This window comes from Chiloscyllium plagiosum, unplaced genomic scaffold (genome assembly GCF_037043375.1).
Source record: "Chiloscyllium plagiosum isolate Xiang-an unplaced genomic scaffold, Cpla_swu_hap1 HiC_scaffold_13, whole genome shotgun sequence".
Lineage (NCBI taxonomy): Eukaryota > Metazoa > Chordata > Chondrichthyes > Orectolobiformes > Hemiscylliidae > Chiloscyllium > Chiloscyllium plagiosum.
In genome coordinates this window covers 49001360-49014518 of record NW_028270151.1, presented here as the reverse complement: position 1 = coordinate 49014518, position 13159 = coordinate 49001360, and the positions used below count along the sequence as shown (strand labels likewise).

The window sequence follows — 13159 nt, the reverse complement described above, 5'->3', positions numbered from 1 at the left end:
AACAGTTGGAATGGACGAAGAGGAAAGAGAATGTTATCCAAATCTTCCTCCCCTCATCTCCAGCATCTACCAATTGTATCAGTACCCCTGGCAGGAGTCTGAAATGTACCTTATTGCAATACCCTGACCTTTCTAACTCCCCTGCATATTTTGGTGAGGTCAGCAGTTGGTGAATCTTGGAATTTATGATTGGATTGCTTGGAATCGCTGTCCATTTTGTTCCTAATGTCTCATTGATGTGTTAATTTTCAATTGACGTTTTCAATTGCGAACCAAAACTCTGATCTTGCCTTCCTATATTTGTGGCTCAACAGGTAATAATGCAAATCTTCAGAATGACCCTCATCCCAAGTTTTTACTTAAATATTAGATAATCAATACTAACACAGTTGGTTTGCATTTCAGAAATTACAAAAAAGCAACAGGACGTGAAGCTCAGGAGAAATGTAAAATGGTGTCTGCCCTGAAAGCAGGAGAGGACAGGGCCATATTTCTGGGCCTGGGAATGCTGGTCTGCTCGATAGTGGTTGCATTCCTTTTAGGATCAAGTGTAGTCCAATCCCGCAAAGACAGGTACTGGAGAAATATCTATTTTATTATATATGTATATATTGATTTATTGTGTTCGAAATAATAAATATAGTTTGTCGATTTTTGAACCAAACAAGCTAAATTATTGTATTTATTTTTAATTAAAATGTCTTTTAGAAAGGAGTTCTAGGATTTCAACAGTGGTACTATAGAAACAGTGGTATATTTCTAAGTCAGGATTGCAAGTGCTGTGGAGGGAAACTTTCAGGTGTTGGTGTTCTCATGTACTTGTTGCCCTTGTCCTTCTAGATGTTAATGGTCGTGGTTTTGGAGGGAGCTCTGTAAAGAGTCTTGCTGAATTTCTGCAGTGCATCTTGAAGATGGTATATGTCACTGCTAATGAGCATTGGTGGTGGAGGGACTGAATGTTTGTGAATGCGGTGCCCATCATGTGGGCAACTTTGTCCTGGATAGTGTCAAGCTTCTTGAGTGTTGTTGAATCTGCATTCATCCAGGCAAGTGGGGAGTATTCTATCACACCCTTGGCTTGAGCCTTATAGAAAACGAATAGGCTTTGGGCTGTTAGAATATGAATCACTTAGAGCAGAAATCATAGTTTCTGCCCTGTTCTTGTAGCTACAGTATTTATATGGCCAGTCCAGTTGAGTTTCTGGTTAGTAGTAACCCCAGGATGGTAATGCCCTTGGATGTCAAGAGGGAATGGTTAGATTACTTATTTTAAATGATCTTTGTCTGGCCTTGTGTAGTGTGAATATTACTTGCCTCTTGTCATCCTAAACCTGGATATTGTCCAGGTCTTGCTGCATTTGGACATGGACGTCTTCATTGTCTATCTGAGGAATAATGAATGTTGTTGGACATTATGCAGTTGTCAGCAAATATTTCTGACTTTATGATGGTCATTGATTAAGCAGCTAGAAATGATTGAACCTAGGACACTCTGTCTGATGAATTCCTGCAGAGATGTCCTGGAGCCAAGATGACTGACTCCTCTGACATCCTAAGGATGAATGAAGTTATAATGGTCAAGTATTGCTCATTTTTCACAATGACTCCTTGACTATAAATAGCCTCAGATGTGAGGAATGCTTGATCTGTAACTTTGATACAGCCAAGATGTTGCATTTTAATATGGACAACACGGAGGTTGAGGCAATCTTTGCTCTTTCTGGGATCATACTCATTGATCCCATAAAGCTTGATCCCTGGATCTACATTTCCAACTTCCAAGGGACATTTTTCTGGGTCAGGTTTGTGGAGCCAAGAGTGTCCCAATTCAGAATTCCCAATCCAAGAGTGAAATTTCACGCCTTTAATTGTGTTTATCATTATGATTTGCAGAATGACTGATTTTTAAAATCATTGAAAATTTCAACTCTGACTATTTCGTTCTTAATGAACCTATAGACCCTGAAATAAAAGTTTATTTTTACATGTTTTACAGTTAGAAAAACTGGGAATTATTGGTGTTGAATATGGTTTACAAGAATGAAGTGAAGAAGTGGATTTAAAATTTCTTACTAAAAGCATGACTGGAAAATAATATGGTTCTTAAATCTGTATTTTTCTCACAGTCAACATCTTAAAAATTTTCTTTCATATTCCTAGTGTTTGGACAGAAGAATCAACATGTACTGTCCTTGAAACCAGAATTGCAAATTGTAAGGAATGCATGCACAACTGCATATCAAAATGTTGGAAGCCATCAGAGTATCCTTGCGTGCAGATATATGTCAATCTATCCTCAACAGGGTCAAGGGTTCTGCTACACCACACACAAGAAAGTGTACGTTTTAATCCTGAGGTGAGAAACTGTAGTATGGAATTTCGTTCCTATAATAATGAGGCAGCCAAATGCAATATGAGTGACAAAGTTGCTAGGGGTTTATGGAGACAGATGGTAACATGGCAGTGGGCTTAGAATTTGTGATGCTTAAATCAAATTAATAGGGTATATAGATAGCTTCTTTACTGAATGTAAAGATATGAATCAACTTATAAGTAATAACTCATATCTAATTGTCTAATGTCACACCACCTGTAAATATCAGAAAGTTTCCACCCATTAGGATTAATGCTTGGAAAGTCATGTACAATATTCATGTTCATTAGTGAGGGTAATGCTGATGATGTTCTGTATGTGGACTTTCCAAAACATTAGATAAAGTGCCGTACAACAGATTAAGGAGAAACCTTATAGTTCATGGAATAAAGGGGACAGTAGCAACATAAATACAACATTAGTTGATGATTATTAGGAAACAGAGACTAGTTGTCAATGAATATGTTTCAGGATGAAAGAAGGTTTGTAGTGGAGTCACCTGAGAGTCAGCACTGAGACCCTTGCTTTTCCTGATATGTGTTAATGATTTAGATCTTGGAATGAAGGAAGAGTTTCAAAGTGTGTGGATGAATGAAAACTTAGAAGTATTGTGATATTTTCAGTCAGCCTTTTCAGAAATGTTATTACACATCTCTGGAGCATGTGGGACTTGAAGCTGGGATTTCTAGCTCAAAGATAGGGACACTACCACTAAAATGCCCATCAGCCTAGGTCTCTCACATGGCAGATAGGAATTCAAACCAAGTATTGTAAACTGAAAAGAGGCAATGTAGAAACCCAAAAGAATACAGAATTGATGGAGTGAACAGATAGGCTGCTGGTGAGGTTCAATGCAGACAAGTGTGATGTGGAAAGGGAATACAAAGTAAGGGGCACAATACTTAAGGAGGTGCAGGAGCAGATACACCTGGATGCATATGTGTACATTGAAGGTGGCAGGACAGGTAGAGAGAGCTGTTAGTAAAGCATACAGTATCCTGGATTTTATTAATAGGGACATAGAGTGCAAGAAACAGATATGATGTTGAATTTATATAAAACATAGAGCTAAGTGGGAATATTGCTTGGAGTTCTGGGTACCACATTATAGAAAGGATGTGAATTCATCAGTGAGAGTACAGATGCAATTCACAAATGTTTACAGGGATGATAAATTTGAGACACAAATAGATTTGAGGGGTTTGGACTGTTCTCCTTGGAGAGGAGAATATAAGAGGAGATCCAGTAGAGGTTTCCAAAATCACGAGAGCTACTCAAGCAGTTGTTACTGTTCTTAAAAAGCTTGAGAATGGGAGGGCACAGATTTAAATTGATTTGCACATATAGCAAATGTGAGAAAAAAAATGTTCACACAACTGTGCCTAGAACTGTGATGGAGGCATAGTCAGTTGAGGCATTCAAAAGGGTATTGGATGATTATTTGATTGTTTTCCCCTGAGACTTGAACTATTAGCTGGCTTGTCATAAGTACAGAAGTGGGACTGATTGTTCTTGTTGAGAGCCAATGAGTTGAAAGATTTCCTTCTGTACTGAAGCTAATATGTGATACTATCATTTTATGACCCATAACGATTGGTAAGCTTCAGCATTTTGCACCTAAAGCTCATGAAATGACATTCCACTGATCTCCAAATCTGAAATTGGTTCAGACTCCCTAGCACCACGTCTGATCCAGTGATAAGGGAGGAGCAGATAATTGCAGAGCTCTGATGAAGCTTGCTTTCTCTCTTTGGATGCTACCTGAACCGCTGTGATCTCCAGCATTTTTTTGTTTAGTGGCCTAGTGATGAAACAGCTTTGCCAACTTAATATCCCTTTGAGAATATAGGGCAATGCTATGGATTGGCAATTCTGCATTTGCAAATAACATACATTGTTCTAGAGGGTCAGTTGGACAACTGGTTTGCAATTTAGAGTGATACCAATAGCTTGGGTTCAATTTCCACACTATTTAAAGTTACCATAAAGGATTGTCCTTCTGAAACTCTCCCCTCACCTGAGACATGGTAACCCTCAAGTTAAACCACCGCCAGTCACATCTCTGTTCGTAATGAAAGAGCAGCCCTGTGGTCTGCAAAGACTGTAGCAATTTTAACTTTTTATTGTTGTAAACTGTTGTAGATGTTCTGATCATCATGTTTGCTAAAACTCACAGGATAAAAATGAGTCATCTTTCTTTTTCTTTTTCAGTGTTTCTGTGCTACAAAGTGTAGTAGGAATCGTTCAGAAACTGAAAGGCTCATAGCTTCTATTACAGACAATAGCACACAATTCCAGCCTATTTCTTTTCCTTGTTACTATGACCCAGAAGGACGACAAACTAATGTTCTCTTGACAAGGTTTGATTTGTCTAAAGCTGTGTTACATTCATCTTTTTGGCCTTCTTGTATATTTCTTGGTGGAATTGTAATTATTGCCATGGTAAAACTGACACAGTATCTGTCTCTGCTTAATGAACAGTCACAGGTGAGAAGAAAATGCTAATTTTCTCCAAAGTTCCTTAAGAATTTACATGTCAAAATGTTACCAGAAAAAGAATTTATTTTCTCTGTTACACATTATTAAATACATTTTACTAGAATGTCTGTTGATTAAATATGTAAAGTACACTTCAAGCATTTCCATAATTAAATAATAATTTAGAAATGTATTACTAATTTGCACAGTGATAACGGAAGTCACAGATACTGATTAGCAAAACAAGAGATGTTAATACGTGAAAAACAGTCACATTCTTAGAATGAACTAAAGTGAAAGCAGTGCCTGCAAACACTGAGTTAAAGCTAATGCATTAAACCTAATAATTATCTGTCTGTTTACTCATGATTATCATGTGGTTCCTGAACTTTCACAGGGGAATAGGGGATTTTTTTAAAACTACATATTTTTAAATAATATACCTGCCATCCATTTTGTTTCTAAGGCTGAAATATAAAGTATATTTTTATTTGAATAACTGATTTTTATTAATCAGCTGAAGTAGGTAGAGAAATCAGTGAGACTATAGCAGGAAGTAGTGACAAGATGCAGTCTTTTTACAGACGTTCAGGTGCATTATGTCAACCGAGTATGAATAGCAGGGTGTAATTTCTTTTTAACGGAAACTTTATAGTTTATTTTAGAAATTCTGCTTTTTTAAAAAGAAAGTTAATGTGTTAATTAGGCAAATTGCTTTGTCCTGAAGGGTGTGCTAGGACTGAGTGCTGTAGCTGTTGCACTCATCTAAGCAAGTGGACAAATGCCATCACATTCACTGTATGCCTTCCAAGCTAATGGAGGACATTTGGGGAGTCATCGGCTAAGCCATTCAACACCGAATACCCAGCCACTGACTTTTTCTGTTGAGTATCCCAGGAGGTGGTTAGGCTCACTACTGTTAGATGGTCATTACCTGTGTGATGTGAATGTTACTTGTCACTTGTCAGACAAAACCTGGATATTGTCAAGGTCTTGGCAAATCCAGGCATCAACTACTTCGTTATCTGAGGAATTGTTATTGAAACTGAAAACTGTAATTATCAACAAATATAACCAATTCTGACCTTACATTGGAGGGAAGTAACAATGTTGAGCTCCAGTGCTATCCCGAGAAACTTCTGCACTGCTGTTCTGGAATTTAGGTGATTTTCCTCTAGCAGCCACAATCATGACCAAAAACAATACAAATAATTACTGCTGCCATAGATTTAAGATCATCACAAGAATGAAAAGAGAGGTTAAGAAATCCTTTTTTTAATGCAGTGGATTGCAGAGAAATGGAATATCCTCTCTGAAATAGAGATGGAAGCAAAATTACAAACAAAAGAATTTCCATTTCTGTAATGTTTTTCATGATCACAGAATATCAACAATGCATGACAGCCAATGAAGAATTTTTTTTTCAAAAATGAGAGAGATGGATAAAGAGGATTTGAAGTGAACAGTCTGTGCAGACACCTGCACAGGCCTGATGAGCTGCAAAATTATACAGGTCAGAAGCAGACCAATTCATTGTGTATCCTGGTAAAGATTTTCCTGTAAACATTTGGCTCAAATATTCTTTGTTACTGTAAACTTCTGGAATAATGAGATGATAACAATATGGCAACAAAGTATTTAGGAATTAGTAAATGACAGCACCAATAAGGTATCACCTTAGCACTTGAGATTTAAGGATTGAGAATTAAACTGAAAGTACTAAGAAAGAGGTTGTATTAGAATGAATTTCAAATCCAAAGCAGAAGAAGAAATAAAAGGAGAATAATTGGATTAAACATGAGGGGAAACTGAAAGGAAAAGTAATAAGACCTGTTTTCAAATTTAAAAATCTGCAGTAACAATCTTATTAAAGGAATGAGACTCCATCCTTATAATTTTCCCTTTCTGGACCAAAAAGGTTAATTAGCAGCCATTAATTATTGTCATAAGGTAAAAGATTACTGTACCCTATTTTTATAAATACAGAAATTGGATGATGGAAATCTGAAATAAAAACAAAAAAGTACTGATGTGCATCATTCACTTGTTACTGTTTTCACTAAATTTCAGCCTATTGATATAATGCTCCTGCTTTCAAATTTCTAGTAACTCTTTAAGTCAGAGCTTCTGAAAAATTGTAATTCATAATTATATTATTTTGCAAAGCATTGAAACTTTTAACACTTTCCTCAGATTAGAGTGAATCCACTTTATATTTCTTTTTACTCTGTAATTGGCATAAGAATTACTAGTACTTTCCTTTATGTTTCAAGTTTTAGCAAATTTTCTTTAGACATTCATGCCCTTTCATTTTAAGCACAACAAGAAAGGCTAACTTAGATATACAGCATGGAAACAGACCTTTCAGTCCAACTAGTCCATGCCGACCATGTTCCCAAACCAAACTAATCCACTTGCCTGCATTTGGCTCATACCCCTCCAAAGCTTTCCTATTCACGTAATTATCCAAATGATGTAACTGTACCTGCATTCTGTACCTGCATCTGACAGTTCATTCCACATACAAACCACTTTCTATGTTTTAAAAAAATAGTTGCCCCTCATAACCTTTTTTAAATGTTTCTGCTCTCACTTTAAACATATGCCCACCAGTTTTGAACTCCCCCATCCTAGGAAAGACATCCTTGCTACTCACTTTATCAACACCCTTCATGATTTTATAAACCACTCTAAGGTCACCCCTCAAACTCCTACGCTCTAGTGAAAAACGTCCCAGCCTATCTAGCCTAATTTTATAACTCAAATGTTTCATTCCCGGCAACGTCCTGGTAAATCTTTTCCTGAATCTTTTCGAGTTTAATAATATCCTTCCTATAGCAGGACACCCAAAACTGTGTACAGTACTACAGAAGAGGCCTCAACAACATCCTGAACAACCTCAACATGACAACCCAACTCCTATTCTCAAAAGGTCTGCGCAACTAAGGCACTTGTCCTGCCTTATTTCCCAAGAGACGTTCAAGTTTTGCTCCTTTTCTAGTAAATAAGTTTATGCACTGATAAAGAAAATTATCTTGAATACATTTAATAAATTCCTCACCATCCAAGCCCTTAACTGGCTTGGCACTCCCAGTCAATGTTTCAAAAATTAAAATCCCCTATTATTACAACCCTATTATTCTTATATATATCCGCAATCTCTCTACATACACGCAAATATCTCTACAATTTCCCTCGAAGTACTGAGAGGCCTCTATTACAATCTCATCAAGATGACCATTCCTTTCTTTGCAAGTTCTACCCAAATAGCTTCACCAGACGAACCCTCAGAAATATCCTATAAGTAGAGTAGTAATGTGTCCCTTCATCATAAACGCCACTCCTCCTCCTTGCTTGCCTCCTTTCTACCCTTCCTATAACGTCTAAAACTTGGAATATTGAGCAGCCAGTCCTGCCCTTCTCTCTGCCAAGTTTCTGTGATAGCTATGACTCCCAGTCCCATGCTCCTATACATGCCCTGAATTCATCAGCCTTACCTGTAAGACCCCTTTCATTGAAATAAATGCAGTTTAATTCTTCAGTTACATCGTTCTCTGACTTGCTCTTGTTTGTCTTTTCTAATTAACTTCCTCTGGTTTGATTCAGAAACATCCTCATCTGTCTTTCAATTTTGACAGCTATGCAAGAACTCTCCACCACCTCTCCCTACTAGTTTAAAGACTCTCAAAATAGCACAAGCAAATTTCCCCACCAGGATATTGGTCCCTTACAGTTCAGGTGAAACCCATCCCTTTTGAGCTGGTCTTTTCTGTCCCAGAAGAGATCCCAATGATCCAAAAATTTGAATCTTTGCACATTGCACCATCTCTTCAGCATTAATTTATCTGCCTCATCTTTATATTCCTACTGTCACTAGAATGTGGCACCAGGAATATACCAGAGATTAATATCTTTGGGGTTCTGCTTTTTAAACTTCTACCTAACCTCCTATATTCACTCTGCAAAGCCTTAACCCCCTCCTCTAACTATGTCATTCTTACCAATGTGTGCAACAACTTCCGGCTTCTTACTCTCCCCTTCAACAATATGCTTCAACTATTTTGAGACATCCTTGACCCTGAGACCAGGAAGGCAGCACACTATCTTGGATTCACAGTCCCTGTCGCAGGATCTCCTGTCAGTGCCCCTGATGGGAGCGCCATCTATAACACTTACTTTTTAAAATCTTGACAAATCTCACTTAACATAAGATTCATTCTTAGTGCCCAAGATCTGACTGTCACTTCTGTTTTACTCTGAGTGACCATTCCCTTCAACAGTACGCAAAACAAATATCTGTTTGAAAGTAATTGGCCCCAGGACACTTCTGAACAACCTTCTTACCATGTCTGTCAGACACCCATCCATCTGATTGATCCTGTTATGTAACCACCTCTCTAAATCTACTCACCGTCACACTGTGTCTCCTGTAAAGCCTCCACAGCATTAAACCTCAACAGAAGCAGCTCTTAAAAGAACCTTAGATATTAAAAAAAATATTCTTACTTACCCATGTATTTTAATCTTAAGCATGTAAAAGAGAAAAATAAAATTAAACATTTAAAATCTTTAAAAAACAAGTCAACCACTTAGATGAAACTCCCATCAACTGGAAAAAATCCTCCTCTTCAGTTAACTTTCAAATCTCTGGGTCTGAGAAAAGAAATGCTGATCCCTGTCATTATTTAAGAATCTACAACAAACAAGTTCAAAAGGAAAATCTTAAATTCCATCCACGCAAACAGGGGGAAAAAACTCCCTCTGGAGCTATCAACAATCAATAAACATGTGGACAGGCCTCTCTCAAAAACGCCTTGTAAAAAGCAATCTCTCCTTTCTCATGCTTTTCTTTCAGACGATACAAGTCCTAAAAATAATTTTGAATGAAAATTTTCTGCTGGTAAAAACCAGGGAAAATTCACAGGAAAAACTGCAACTCAGGTTTTGGGAGTAGCTGCAAGTTTCACACTGCTCTCATTTCACCATTTCTTTTAACTTTTGTGGCCAAGATCAGGTAACACGGACACCAAAATAGCTGTTCATTTTGTCCAACACCTAATGAAAACATTTCCCCTCAATTATATTCAAGATTGTTATTTATCAGATTGTTTAGAATTGGAGGTGATCTTTACAAAAGTGTCAATGTAACTTTCGCTTTTGTCAATATCGGCTCTTTAAAGCCTCTTTAATCTATTAGGCCTTCAAACCTTACGTCAGCATTCCTGGCTTGCAGAATATCTGATTTAAACAAAATTTATAGGTGAGTATCCTGAGAAAGGGAAGTACTTTAATTGTGAAACAATGCTAAAAAGAACTAAGGTTTCTTGCCCAGAGGATGGATTTCCACTTGGCTTGATCCAAGTTTATTAGATTTGCTATGTTAGGTCCCATAGCCCAAACGTACTTGGCTTGGGAGAATTATTAAATTGGTCTATTCAGTTACTTAGTGTGATAAGCAAGAAAAGCTTTCCCTTGTTCTCAGCTGCTAAGTTTTAATCCTCAAATGCAGGTTTCATTTGAGAAGATGACAGGAGATGTATTCTATTTACCAGTACTTTCTTAAAATTGACTTGGGGGGTTCCAGTGTTGGACTGGGGTGTACAAAATTAAAAATCACACAACACCAGGTTATAGTCCAACAGGTTTATTTGGAAACATGAGTTTTTAAGCGCTGCTCCTTCCTCAGGTGGTTGTGGAGAATAAGATCATAAAATGAGTACAGTGTCACATGTCCATGACTCATTTGGCTATAAATCCTGGGTTTTATGATCTTATTCTCCACAACCATGTGAGGAAGGAGCAGCGCTTCGAAATCTCATGTTTCCAAATAAACCTGTTGGACTATAACCTGGTGTTTGATTTCTAACCTGCTTAGAATTGTTTAAGTTAACTACATTAAAGAAACAGTGCAAAAGTTTGATTTTAATTTATTGTCAAATAAAACAATAACTTGTCCTTTTAATTGTTAAGAAGATGTGGGTGTACGTACCTTTAAGAGCTAGCAGAACTACCTGACACAGCACCAAATTGTCCGACCTGAGCGGAGGCCATATTGGATTTGGTACTTGATAACGAACCGGGACAAGTGATGGGCTTGTTAGTGGGTGAACATTTTGGTGATGGTGACCACAATTCTGTGACTTTCACCTTGGTTATGGAGAGAGATAGGTGCATGCAACAGGGTAGGTTTTACAATTGGGGGAAGGGTAAATACGATGCTGTAAGACAGGATCTGAGGAGCATAAGTTGGGAGCATAGGCTGTCAGGGAAGGATGTCGTGGAAATGTGGAACTTTTTCAAGGAACAGATACGACGTGTCCTTGATATGTATGTACCTGTCAGGCAGGAAAGAGATGGTCGTGTGAGGGAACCTTGGTTGACGAGGGAGGTTGAATATCTTGTAAAGAGGAAGAAGGAGGCTTACATAAGGTTGAGGAAACAAGGTTCAGACAGAGCATTGGAGGGATACAGGATAGCCAGAAGGGAGCTGAAGAAAGGGATTAGGAGAGCTAGGAGAGGGCATGAAAAATCTTTGGCAGATAGGATCACGGATAACCCCAAGGCATTTTATGCGTATGTGAGAAACATGAGAATGACGAGAACGAGGGTAGGTTCGATCAAGGACAGTAGTGGGAGACTGTGTATTGAGTCGGAAGAGATAGGAGAGGTCTTGAATGAGTACTTTTCTTCCGTATTTACAAACGAGAGGGACCGTATTGTTGAAGAGGAGAGTGTGAAATGGACTGGTAAACTAGAAGAGATACTTGTTAGGAAGGAAGATGTGTTGGACATTTTGAACAACTTGAGGATAGACAAGTCCCCCGGGCCTGACGGGATATATCCTAGGATTATGTGGGAAGCAAGAGAGGAAATTGCAGAACCGTTTGCAATGATCTTTTCGTCTTCACTGTCAACGGGGGTGGTACCAGAGGCTGGAGAGTGGCGAATGTTGTGCCCTGTTCAAAAAAGGGAATAGGGATAACCCCGGGAATTACAGGCCTGTTAGTCTTACTTCGGTGGTAGGCAAAGTAATGGAAAGGGTACTGAGGGATAGGATTTATGAGTATCTGGAAAGACACTGCTTGATTAGGGACAGCCAGCACGGATTTGTGAAGGGTAGGTCTTGCCTTACAAGTCTTATTGAATTCTTTGAGGAGGTGACCAAGCATGTGGATGAGGGTAGAGCAGTGGATGTAGTGTACATGGATTTTAGTAAGGTATTTGATAAGGTTCCCCATGGTAGGCTTATGCGGAAAGTCAGGAGGCATGGGATAGAGGGAAATTTGGCCAGTTGGATAGAAAACTGGCTAGACGGTCGAAGTCTGAGAGTGGTGGTAGATGGTAAATATTCAGCCTGGAGCCCAGTTACAAGTGGAGTTCCGCAGGGATCAGTTCTGGGTCCTCTGCTATTTGTAATTTTTATTAATGACTTGGAAGAGGGAGTCGAAGGGTGGGTCAGTAAATTTGCAGATGATACGAAGATTGGTGGAGTTGTGGATAGTGAGGAGGGCTGTTGTCGGCTGCAAAGGGACTTAGATATGATGCAGAGCTGGGCTGAGGAGTGGCAGATGGAGTTCAACCCTGACAAGTATGAGGTTGTTCATTTTGGAAGGACAAATAAGAATGCGGAATACAGGGTTAACGGTAGGGTTCTTAGTAAGGTGGAGGAGCAGAGGGATCTTGGGGTCTATGTTCATAGATCTTTGAAAGTTGCCACTCAGGTGGATAGAGCTTGTAAGAAGGCTATAGTGTATTAGCGTTCCTTAGCAGAGGGATTGAATTCAAGAGTTGTGAAGTGATGTTGCAGCTGTACAGGACCTTGGTTAGGCCACATTTGGAGTACTGTGTACAGTTCTGGTCGCCTCACTTTAGGAAAGATGTGGAAGCTTTGGAGAGGGTGCAGAGAAGATTTACCAGGATGTTGTCTGGAATGGAGAATAGGTCGTACGAGGATAGGTTGAGAGTGCTAGGCCTTTTCTCATTGGAACGGCGAAGGATGAGGGGTGACTTGATAGAGCTTTATAAGATGATCAGAGTAGACAGTGAGAAACTTTTTCCCCGGGTACAACAGAGTGTTACAAGGGGACATAAATTTAAGGTGAAGAGTGGAAGGGATAGGGGGGATGTCAGGGGTAGGTTCTTTACCCAGAGAATGGTGGGGGCATGGAATGCGCTCCCTGAGGGAGTGGCAGAGTCAGAATCATTGGCGACCTTTAAGCGGCAATTGGATAGGTACATGGATGGGTGCTTAAGCTAGGACAAATGTTCAGCACAATATCGTGGGCCGAAGGGCCTGTTCTGTGCTGT

At 38.9% G+C, this 13159-nt stretch overlaps 1 protein-coding gene across 2 annotated transcripts in view; it reads left to right on the top strand.

Annotated features, from left to right (window-relative positions):
* The window catches only part of s100p (S100 calcium binding protein P), a 63082-nt gene extending 57141 nt beyond the window's left edge, over positions 1-5941 (top strand). For both annotated transcript variants that reach the window (XM_043702931.2, XM_087993571.1), the window contains 3 exons: positions 406-573; positions 2161-2356; positions 4586-5941. In XM_043702931.2, coding sequence (XP_043558866.2) covers positions 406-573; positions 2161-2356; positions 4586-4879 — 658 coding nt within the window. In that variant the 3' untranslated portion in view covers positions 4880-5941. The remainder of the gene's footprint in view (positions 1-405; positions 574-2160; positions 2357-4585) is intronic.
* The last annotated feature ends 7218 nt before the right edge of the window (positions 5942-13159 follow it).